Genomic DNA, 12,866 nt, shown 5'->3' with positions numbered 1-12,866 from the left:
GAGATGGGACGATGGCAGCCGGCTGTCATAGACTAGTTATAGTGTGATAGTTTGGGGGCGTATTGTTTTCAAAAACCCGAGTGGATGCATGGAAAATAAAATTTTTACCGAGAAGTGGCTGAAAAGTGTTTTTTTTGGGGGGGGGATGGGTTGATGGCAGAAGGATGTCTTAGCGTAGCTATAATATGATAGTGGGGGGGGGCGAATTGCTTGCGAAAAAACCCGAATGAATGAGTTGAAATAAAATTTTTAACTAGAAATGGCTGAAAAGCGTTTTTTTTTTGGGGGGGGGGGATGGGGCGATGACAGAGGGGTGTCTTAGCGTAGTTATAGTGTGATAGTGGGGGGCGAATTGCTAGCCTAAAATCTGAGCTAATAGGGGTTTTTGACCGTAAACTCTAGTTTCTTGTAAGAAAATTATGGAAAATTCAATTCGTTGGCTCATAGGTGAAACTTAAGTCCAGTTTTGAATCTAAAAATAAACCTTTTCTATAAACTTTGAGCTAATAAGGGTTTTTGACCGTAAAATCTAGCTTTTTGTAAGAGAATTATGGAAAATACAATTCTATGGTTCAAATGTGAAACTTAAGTCTATTTTTGGATCGAAAAATAAAATTATTTCCGTAAAATCTGAGCTAATAAGGGTTTTTGACCGTAAACTCTAGTTTCCTGTAAAAAAATTATGGAAAATACAATTCTCTCGTTCAAATGTGAAACTTAGGTCCATTTTGGATTGAAAAATAGAACTATTTCCATAAAATCTAAGCTAATAAGGGTTTTTGACCGTAAACTCTAGTTTTTTGTAAGAAAATTATGGAAAATACAATTCGTTGGATCATAGGTGAAACTTAAGTCCAGTTATGGATCGGAAAATAAACTATTTCTATAAAATCTGAGCTAATAAGGTTTTTTGACCGTAAACTCTAGTTTTTTGCAAGAAAATTATGAAAAATACAATTCTCTGGTTCAAATAAGAAACTTAAGTCCAGTTATGGATCGAAAAATAAACTATTTCTGTAAAATCTGAGCTAATAAGGGTTTTTGACCGTAACCTCTAGTTTTTTGTAAGAAAATTATGGAAAATACAATTCGTTGGCTCATAGTTGAAACTTAAGTCCAGTTTTGGATCGAAAAATTAACTAGTTCTATAAAATCTGTGCTAATAAGGGTTTTTGTCCGTAAACTCTAGTTTTTTGTAAGCAAATTATGGAAAATACAATTCTCTGGTTCAAATGTTAAACTTAAGTCCAGTTATGGATCGAGAAATAAACTATTTCTGTAAAATCTGTGCTAATAAGGGTTTTTGACCTTAAACTATTGCTTTTTGTAAGAAAATTATGGAAAATAAAATTATCTAGTTTGAATATGAAACTTAAGTCTATTTTTGATCGAAAAATAAAACTATTTCCGTAAAATCTGAGCTAATAAGGGTTTTTGACCGTAAACTCTAGTTTTTTGTAAGAAAAATATGGAAAATACAATTCTCTGGTTGAAATGTGAAACTTAAGTCCATTTTTGCTCAGAGACACGATATGGCTTTCCCACTGGTATTCTATGTCCGGTTATCGACACTACCTAGTCTATTGCATGTATTAAATCAGTGTTTTTTACGCAGTGGAACGATAAACTAATAAGTCATATCTTTAAAAAAAGTGAAGATGGAGCATTTTAATAAAGTGTGTTCACATGACAATGTTATTGTAGCATTGAATGCCGACAAGGAGAAGTATTTAAACTATGAAACAAGTACAAGTGGCAGCACTATTGGAAATGAATGCATGCATTGTCATGACAGTAAGGAATTAAATTTCTTTGGAATACCGAAAAAACTCAACTCTTATGTTGGTGGTTATGCGAGATTGAGATCTCCAGAGATGATTGCACTCAAAGAGAATGCCAACACAAAAGTAATCGTTGATGATAGAGGACAACTCTTTGCTACTGTTGCAGGTAACACATTACCTACTGATACATCCAATCGTCGGCTTTCGGGTATTAGCATTCAACGGAAGGTCAATAAAGGAAATGCCTACTCTTCTACTAATATCGTAAACCATATCTTGTCAGTGAAATTGCCAGAAAAATAAAAAGGGTATTGTCAGAAAATATCACTGTGGAATATAAAGATGAATCGATGAAAAATAAAGCACCAGCAAACGTTACTGCCATTGATCAAACAGTCAATGAACCAAATAATACCAAAGACGAAAAGCATATTGAGCCTGTTGATGAGACACCTGTAAAAAATGTGTATGACTCAAAATGGAATAATCATTATTCTACTGATTACGAACTAAGAGAAGACAATATCTACAATATCAAGAGAGAACATGGTGAACTATTTTATGGAACAGATTCAAAATGTCCAAAGTCAATCATTGATATTAATAATGTATCATAATATATTTTTGTATTAATATTTATTTATTTATTTTATTTATTTATTTTTTAACCCTACACTACAAAAAAGCAAGAAGACGGAGTAAAATATAATACAAAAAAAAGAAAAGAGAAAAAAAACAATACAGAACAAGTACTTAAAAGCACTACATCGACACTACTGCCACAGGAGGGACGACCCCTCGTGCGACAGCCTTGCGTTAAAATTGTTGATCTGTATTCTAACGGCCTGACATGGTTCTGTAACTTTATAATGAAGCCTAATATATGAGTTACGCGTCCACAAAGGTAATCTCAACATATACTTCGCATAACGAAAGTAGTAAGACCGAAATTACTTAATGTCAGATTTCTGGACCATTCTCCAGAAAGGTGCAATATATAGAATATGTGGCAGCGCAGTTGCGTTATACAACCTAGCTAAAATCATGCGATTAAAACGGAGTTTATTTGCCACTATGTTGCCATATGACGCCGAAATTATATTCGTGGACGAGCGAATCAAATGAAAGATGCACATCGTGACTACCAAGAACTGGAGATTCACGAGCTGCATCAGAATCCAAAAGTATAGCACATAGAGCTGACAGGACATGACCACACCTAAGTCCCTTCTAAAAGCCAAATTGCTCTGAAGGGACGTAACATTTTGATCGAATTTCACTACACGTTAGCAACTCAAAAAACTGACAAAAAACATCCGACACAGTAATGGGTCTATACGAACTGCAAAGGTGGGGAGGTTTGCCTCGCTTTAACATGGGGATCAGTTTACCTTCGCAAAAAGATTTTGGCACTATTTCAGAGGAGAATATCATTTGGTACAGTAAGCTCAGGTGGTCAATCATAAGATCAATACTAAAATTAAGAGCAGCCCCGCAGATACCATCAGTACCCTTACTGAATTTCTTTTTTAATTTCATTATAGCAGAGATAACCATACTTCGTGTCACGACAAAATCAATATTTGCATGGCACTGTAATCTGTAGCTAAGCTTTTCAGCATGTTCGGCACGAAGATTAAAGAAGGGAGGTACAAACTCTCGGCGGTAAGGGTCTTCCCAGAAATCTCCACCAGGAACAGATTCCGGCGTAACATAACGGTTGGGTCGCAGGGCATATTTCCACTGGACACTAGGATTTTGGTTCACGCTTTCAGAAAAATCGGTTATGCAATCGCACCTGTGCTTGTTTAGAGCTCTGGCAAATACACGGTTTGCGTGTTTCCGGACACAGTTAACCCAGCATGTTCATGGTCTGTCACAATCAAGCCAGACTTGGAACCAAAACTTAGATTTCTGACACGCAGACTTCAGTTCGGAGTTCCGGGACCAATCTTGAATTCGCGTTACATACTGCATTGTCACTGTCGGTACTGCAGCTTTTATGCCGCATTTAATGGCATGGCAAATAAGAGCACAAAAAATGTCCATAAACGCACGAACATCGTCACGAGAAATAACTGCAAATTTTTGTAAAAGAATGAAAGGGATCTTAATCTTGCGAAGGATTGTATCACAGACCGATTAGAAAGATGATGTGTCTATCTTTTCCCACTGTTCTTTGACATATCAGACTGGAATCTTGGATGTCGGGGCAGCAGCAGAAATTTTTACGTTGACTGCTATCGTAAAATGGTCGGAAGTGTATGTTGAAGATATGACTCTCACTTAGCTTTGGGACAGATTTCCTGATGGTAAAACGTGACCGATGCTGGTAATGGCCCCAGTATGATGAAGATAAGTTGCGTCACGATTTTTCAGTAGAACTTCTAGATCACTGGTAAGCTCCAGGATAAGATTTGATCGAGTTGAGGTCAAGTCACGTAAGTCACAATCAAAATCACCAATCAGGAGCTTTTCGGGCATAACATTGCGGGTAACACATTTTGCAAGACGTTTGGCCACAAGAGCAAAACATTTTTCAGATTTTTCGGACTTGTAATCTGTCCGAAGGTAAGTGTTAATAACGGTCAGATTCGCAATTTGAATAGCTATATGATTGGTTGAGGTCACCACGAGGACACTGGGAATTGCTTTGCGAACTAGGGTTTCAATGCCGCCAGAGGGTCTGCCGTGGCTTAGAAGACGTTTGGCTGGCAAAAAATATAAATCGTGGGAATCAGGGAATTCAAGGAGCTCCTTATTGCACTCAATTAGGAAATGTTCTTGCAAGCACACCACGTCGTGATTCCTCAAGAATTCTTCAATTACAGGGCACTTATTAAGAGAATCGCCATGCATATTCCAGGAAAAGACGTTAATTCCCACGGCTAGGCTTCTCTGCAATCACTTTTTGGTTTTCAGGGCATCTTACATGATAGTAGGTGTATAACGATGAATAACAAGCTACACAACGCGTCGGTTTTGTACAAGGGCTGTTACGAGGTGGAATGTGTTTGAGACTCACGCATCGGCCATAGATAGCCTCATTTGTAAACAAAGCGGCACGAAGTTTTTCACGAAGTTTTTCACATTTAGTCGCTCAATTCCAACCATTGGCGGGCTTTCGACGGCAAGTTTGAGGTCAGCTGCGGTTTCGAAATAGAGTTTAAATGCCATTGCAGTACCACAACGTTTGACCTCAATTAGGCCCATGAAGAGGGCCTTCAATTCCTCCTCTGTAACATCAGGAGGCACTTGCGTAACGATACCAATGTGTGATGGGGCTTTTGCACGGGCTTCTAAGTTCAAACCTGCTTTTCCTATTTTTTCGGCGATGCGAGTGGCGGCGTTTTTTTTCTTAACAATAAAAACATAATTAAAAATATATTATTCATTGCATTGTTATGCGTTCATTATTTTTAGAGTAAGCTAGCATATCAAACGTTTAGAATGTCTATAAAAACATCGGAGATGTAAGAAAAGGAATTTGTATACATCTATTGTCAGACACATGGGATAACATTGACAAAATCTACGTATCGGAACGAACATATTCATTATCAGCATTTGTTGTTGGGTATGTCATGATGGCATTATGAAAAAATTGCAAGTAACTAAGCAACGAACTCCGTCTTGAATTTACCTCTTTGAGTTACAATACATAAATTTAATTCAGGAAATTGTGAAAAAAATGAATAAATGCCTTATTAGTATTCATTAACGATTGAAGTCGCTTCCTAGACAGACAATACAGCAATTTCACAAAATCTAAGTATAAGAGTGATTAAATTCTATATAAACATCCATTTCTCGGATACATAGGAAAAAGTTGACAAAATCTAAGTTTTAGAGTGAATAAATTTTATTTATCAACATCTTTTGTCAGATACATCGAATAAAATTGACATAATCTAAGTGTCAGAGTGAATAATTTTTTTTTATCAACATCTTTTGTCATATACATCAAATAAAATTGACGAAATCTAAATATCAAAGTGAATAAATTCTTTATTAACATCCTTTATCGGATATGTCAGATAAAATTGACAAAATCTTAAGTATCAGAGTGACTAAATTCTATATCAGCATCCTTTTCTCGGATACATAGGATAAAATATCGGATAAAATTGACAAAATCTAAGTATCAGATTGATTAAATTCTATATTAACATCCCTTTATCAGGTACATGGGATAACATTGACAAAATCTAGGTATCAGAATAAATAAGTTCTTTATCAACATCCGTTGTTGAAAATGTCATTATGTCATTATGAAAAAATTGTAAGTAAGTAAGCAAGTAAGTAAGTAAGTAACAAACTCTTTCTTGAATTCACCTATTGGATACACAATACAGAAATTTAGTTCAGGAAATTATGAAAAAAAAAATTTGAATAAATTCTTTATTAACATTCATTATCGATTGAAATCGCTTCCTAGACAGACAATACAGCAATTTCACAAACTCTAAGTATAAGAGTGATTAAATTCTATATCAACATCTATTTCTCGGATACATAGGAACAATTTGACAAAATCTTTAAGGTTAATTTAGACGAGGTTACGTGTGCGCACATAATCTCGTCTAAATTAACCTTAAAAATGAAATAAAGGTATGTCGACTTTGCATATTTTATTCAACATATCCAACAAAGGATGCTAAAAAAGCACTTATTCACTCTGATATTTAGATTTTGTTAATTATAATTGTTGTAACTGATAAAAAATGTTGATAAAAAATAAATTATTCACTCTGATACTTAGAATGTTTCATTTTTATCCGATGTACCCGAGAAAGGGATGCTGATATAGAATTTAATCAATCTGATGCTTGAATTTTTTCAATTTTATCCCCATGTACCTGAGAAATAGATGTTGATATAGACTTTAATCAATCTGATGCTTAGATTTTGTCAATTTTATCCGATATTTTATCCTATGTATCCGAGAAAAGGATGCTGATATAAAATTTAGTCACTCTGATACTTAAATTTTGTCAATTTTATCCGACATATACGACAAAGGATATTGTTAAAGCATTTATTCATTCTGAAATTTAGATTTTGTCAATTTTATTTGATGTATCTGACAAAGGATGTCGATAAAAAAAAATTAGTCATTCTGACACTTAGATTCTGTCAATTTTATCCAATGTATCTGACAAAAGATGTTGAAAAATAATATTTATTCACTCTAACACTTAGATTTTGCTAACTTTTTCCTATGTATCCGAGAAATGGATGTTGATATAGAATTTAATTACTCTTATACTTATATTTTGTGGAATTGCTGTATTGTTTGTCTAGGAAGCGACTTCAATCGGTAATGAATGCTAATAAAGAGTTTTCTCAATTTTTTTTTATAACTTCCTTTATAAAATTTCTGTATGGTGCATTTAAGAGGTAAATTCAAGAAAGAGTTTGTTACTTACTTACTTACTTACTTACAATTTTTTCATAATGACATAATGACGTATCCAACAACGGATGTTGATAAAGAATTTATTCATTCTGATACCTAGATTTTGTCAATGTTATCCCATGTACGTGAGAAATGGATGTTGACATAGAATTTAATCAATCTGATACTTAGATTTTGTCAATTTTATCGGATATTTTATGCTATGTATCCGAGTAAAGGATGCAGATATAGAATTTAGTCACTCTGATACTTATATTTTGTCAATTTTATCTGACATATCCGATAAAGGATGTTGTTAAAGTATTTATTCATTCTTAAATTTAGATTTTGTCAATTTTATTTGATGTATCTGACAAAGGTCGCTGATAAAAAAAATTATTCACTCTGACACTTAGATTCTGTCAATTTTATTTGGTGTATCTGACAAAAAATGTTGATAAATAAAATTTATTCACTCTAACACTTAGATTTTGTCAACTTTTTCCTTTGTATCCGAGAAATGGATGTTGATATAGAATTTAATCACTCTTATACTTAGAAATTGTAAAACTGCTGTATTGTCTGTCTAGGAAGTGACTTCAATCGATAATGAATGTTACTTAAGAATTTGTTCAATTTTTTTCATAATTTCCTGAATTAAATTTCTGTATTGTGTATCCAAGAGGTGAATTCAAGAAAGAGTTTGTTCCTTAGTTACTTACTTACGTACTTACAATTTTTTCATAATGACATAATGACATATCCAACAACGGATGTTGATAAAGAATTTATTCATTCTGATACCTAGATTTTGTCAATGTTATCCCACGTTTCTGACAATAGATGTATGCAAATTCCTTTTCTTGAATCTCCGATATTTTAATAGACATTCAAAACGTTTGATATGCTAACATACTCTAAAAATAATGAACAAATAACAATGTAATGCATAATATATTTTTAATGAAATAATACTATATATAATATTAATACAAAAATATATTATGATACATTATTAATATAAATGATTAACTTTGGACATTTTGAATCTGTTCCTTAAAATAGTTCACCATGTTCTCTCTTGATATTGTAGCTATTGTCTTCTCTTAGTTAATAATCATTATTCCATTTTGAGTCATACACAATTTTTACTGGTGTCTCATCAACAGGCTCAATATGCTTTTCGTATTTGGTATTATTTGGTTCATTGACTTTTTGATCAATGGCAGTAACGTTTGCTGGTGCTTTGTTTTTCATCGATTCATCTTTACATTCCACAGTGATATTTTCTGACAATGCCCTCTTTATTTTTCTGGAAATTTCACTGTCTATTACCACATTATTTTTACACAGGTAACAGTTTCGGCACGTAGACAAGATATGATTTACGATATTAGTAGAAGAGTAGGCATTTCTTTTATTGACCTTCAGTTGAATGCCAATACCCGAAAGCTGACGATTGGATGTATCAGTAGGTAATGTGTTACCTGCAACAGTAGCAAGAAGTTGTCCTCTATCATCAACGATTATTTTTGTGCTGGTATTCTCTTTGAGTGCAATAATCTTTGGAGATCTCATTTTTACATATCCACAATGTAACGACTTGAATTTTTTCGGTATTCACAAGAATTTTAAGTTGTTGCTGCCATGACAATGCATGCACTCATTTCGAACAGTACTGAGACTTATTCTTTCTTTGTAATTTAAATACTTTTCCTTGTTTGCATTCAATGCTAAAATAACATTGTCATGTGAACAAACTTTATTAAAATGCTCCATTTTAACTTTTTTTTAAAGATATTCCTTATATTCTTATCTTTACACCGTATAAAAAAATACTGATTTGGTACATACGGTACACTAGATAGCATAAACAACTAACCTTATAGTGTCCATGAGTAATTTTCATCGTTTCTCTGAGCCCGCTATGAGTACAGTTTCTAGAGTCTTTATCACATTTTGTAATCTGAGGATATGTATAAAAAAATAAAAATAAATAAAGTTGAATATTTTCGAAGTTAAAATAAAAAGTTTGTTTTTATGAAAAAAATATTGAATTAGAACCATCAGTCGTCATCATTATGAGTATCCAAAACTGGACTTAAGTTTCATATTTGAACTAGAGAATTGTATTTTCCATAATTTTCTTACAAAAAAATCTAGAGTTTACGGTCAAAAACCCTTATTAGCTCAGATTTTACGGAAATAGTTTTATTTTTCGATCCAAAAATAGACTTAAGTTTCAGATTTGAACCAGAGAATTGTATTTTCCATAATTTTCTTACAAAAAACTAGAGTATACGGTAAAAAACCCTTATTAGCTCAGATTTTACAGAAACAGTTTATTTTTTGATCCATAACTGGACTTAAGTTTCACATTTGAACCAGAGAAATGTATTTTCCATAATTTTCTTACAAACAACTAGAGTTTACGGTCAAAAACCCTTATTAGCTCAGATTTTATAGAAATAGTTTATTTTTCGATTCATAACTGGACTTAAGTTTCACCTATGAGCCAACGAATTGTATTTTCCATAATTTTCTTACAAAAAACTAGAGTTTACGGTCAAAAACCCGTATTAGCTTAGATTCTATGGAAATAGTTCTTTTTTTCGATCCAAAATGGACCTAAGTTTCACATTTGAACGAGAGAATTGTATTTTCCATAATTTTCTTACAAGAAACTAGAGTTTACGGTCAAAAACCCTTATTAGCTCAGATTTTAGGGAAAAAATTTTATTTTTCCAACTAAAAATGGACTTAAGTTTCACATTTGAACCAGAGAAATGTATTTTCCATAATTTTCTTACAAAAAACTATAGTTCACGGTCAAAAACCCTTATTAGCTCAGATTTTAGGCTAGCAATTCGCCCCCCACTATCACAATATAACTAATCTATGACACCCCTCTGTAATCGCCCCATCTCCCCCCCCCAAAAAAAAAACGCTTTTTATACATTTCTAGTTACAAATTTTATTTCAACTCATTCATTCGGGTTTTTTCGCAAGCAATTCGCCCGCCCCCACTATCATACTATAACTACGCTAAGACATCCATTTGCCATCAACCCATCCCCCCCCCCCCAAAAAAAAAAACACTTTTCTGTCAGTTCTAGTTAAAAATTTTATTTTCAAGTCATCCACTCGGGTTTTTTGTAAGCAATACGCCCCCAAACTATCACACTATAACTACTCCATGACAGCCGGCTGCCATCGCCCTATCTCCCAACCAAACACTTTTCAGACATTTCTAGTTAAAAAATTTTCCCAGACTACATTAAGTTTTACCATTTTCGACCTGATACCTTAAACTAGGTGTCCTTTTCCCAGAACTAGACTTAAGTCTCACATTTGAACCAGAGAATTGTATTTTCCATAATTTTCTTACAAAAAACAAGAGTTTACGATCAAAAACCCTTATTTGCTCAGATTTTAGGCTAGCTTAGTGCTTGTCACGGTTAGTCTAAATGGTAGCGCTCCACGCTTTTATTGGGGATCGTATCTTGGAAACTGATCCAAATGGAGTAAAGACGGGAGATAAGTCGGTTGCAGTGTTCCTTGATATGAATACTTTACATCCCTCTGTTATGTCTTGTTACGATATACTCTGTGGTGACTATAAATTTCTCATTGATACTTCCGCCTCCAATTTCCCTGACATTTTCAATTTTGAGTAGAATGGGCCGATAAAAATTTTTGAAGTTGATGGTGTGATAACAGTGGAATTCCAAGATTCAGTTAAAGATTTTGGTTTTCCATGCATTAATAGACCTGTGTTTAGGGATTCTTTGAGTCCTCGCATTAGATCTTTGGTGGAGGAGGAGGTAAAGCATTGGACACCTTCAAAACAAGAACTTATTGCCGACCTTCTGCCGACAAATTATTGTCGTACACCATGTTGCGTGAAAATATATGTCTGACAGCGGTTTCAGGGTCAAAAAGATTCATAGAGCCCCCCCCAATTCAGTCAAAAACCTCATTTTAAAATGTTTGTTGAAACTTTTGTCAAGGAACCCTCTAAAGCAAAAACATAGGTCGAAAAAGAAATCTATAAGCTCATTTAAAATTCGATCTTTGGTAAAATGTTCGAAAGAGTTCTCAATAGGAGTCTTTGAGACGTTGTAACCAATCCCCAAAAATGTGCTTGAATTCTTGCGATTTCATTTACACTTCATTTACAATCATTGCCCAAGACATGATACTATTGAAAAGAAAAAAAAATAAACATTATATTAAAAAAAAAGATTGCCGCAGGAAGTGCCATACTGGAAATTTCAAAATAAGCTCATGTTAAAATTCTACTACAATGTTACTAGGGTACAGAGGTTGGGGGAGGGAGAAGTAGAGGTCTGCTTTGTAGACACAAATTCTCTACTTTGAAACGTAAAAACTAAAAATCTACACGATGATAATGTATGCGAACTCTTGCATTGAGTTGTAGTCATTACATTGTGTAAAAATGTGTTCGTGACTCAAGTTCCATATCCTTAAACAAACAAATTTATCCGGGTCAAACTAAATTAATACTTTCACCTTACAATCTGGTTTCGGTGTTTAAAAAACATTTCTGAACCATTGTTGTATTCAAGCAAACTGTATTTTGAAACAAATGATGCCGCAAAGAGAAAGAAATTAGAAATTAGTGTATAAACTATTAAAGGGAAGTAAAGAGACTTTAATACTTGCATAAAAACGGTATGTAATTTCTGGTTAAGGATCCAGATACAAGATTTTCATTGTTATTTCTTTACATTAGTAGGCTATCGATAAGTCATTTTAAAGAATAATGTAAACAGTATTACACAAAAAATTATTTTTTAACATCTCAAATCGCCTGCCAAATAGTAATTTTTTTCATTATTACATATAGGTCTGGTTTCTTCACAATTGACAGCTGATTTAACTAACAGTACTACTGACTGTAATTGACAGGTGTTTCCATTAATAAGGGAAAATACAAATTGGTTTCTCGTAATAACAACCGGCAATTCAGAGGGTGTTTGGGAGCAATATGGGCGTTGAAAGAATTCAGAAGACATTTCCTTAAAAAATTGGATTTACATCATGCCCCCTAAAAGAAGTAGATTTTATCAATTGTCGGACCTATCGTAATTGGTTCCTCAGAAAGATGGAAGTGTCTATCTTTTCTTAAATAGCTTATGTACTCTTTTTCCGTTTACTGAAATACTTGACAGAGTAAAACTTGGGTTTAGAGCTTTCTAAACCCAAGTTTTGTTTGTCGTTTCTTCAGTGAGCCTATAAGTACCTTACCTCAAACAAGGTCATTGAAAGCATTAAACAACCCAAAACTCACTCTTCATTTTCTATATATTTGAACTGCCTTGCAGTTTATATTATTTAACATGCTGCATTTTTATCAACCATATCCGAGTAAATGAAGTTGCAACATTAAATAAAGAAAACAAATATGCCCAAAATTTAGAATAAATCGCGGTTACGGCAGGAAAAGTTCAGTGGAAGAATGAATTAGTTTCGAATAAGAACGTTAACCGGGAATTTCGAAGTCTGTAATTTGACTCATTGCAATAGTCAAGATAGCCAATAATATTGTACCTATATAGCCAGTGTAGCCAATTCCTATTCAGTTCCAGGATGTATATTGATATTAATTTAAAAAAGGCATATTGAAAAAAAATTGGTTTAGACCCAACACAGCCAATCTG

At 33.6% G+C, this 12,866-nt stretch overlaps 1 protein-coding gene across 1 annotated transcript in view; it reads right to left on the bottom strand.

Annotated features, from left to right (window-relative positions):
- LOC148953700 (metabotropic glutamate receptor-like) overlaps positions 1–12,866 on the bottom strand; it is a 265,383-nt gene that overhangs the window by 141,765 nt on the left and 110,752 nt on the right. The window contains 3 exon segments of the mRNA XM_089085810.1: positions 4,104–4,619; positions 4,896–5,141; positions 9,065–9,148. Of these exon segments, the coding sequence (XP_088941936.1) occupies positions 4,104–4,619; positions 4,896–5,141; positions 9,065–9,148 (846 nt within the window).

Source organism: Artemia sp. Qi Xiang Cuo, chromosome 3 (genome assembly GCF_049724085.1).
Source record: "Artemia sp. Qi Xiang Cuo chromosome 3, ASM4972408v1, whole genome shotgun sequence".
Classification (NCBI taxonomy): domain Eukaryota; kingdom Metazoa; phylum Arthropoda; class Branchiopoda; order Anostraca; family Artemiidae; genus Artemia; species Artemia sp. Qi Xiang Cuo.
Note: the sequence above shows the minus strand (reverse complement) of the source record. Positions and strands in the feature narration are given on the sequence as shown.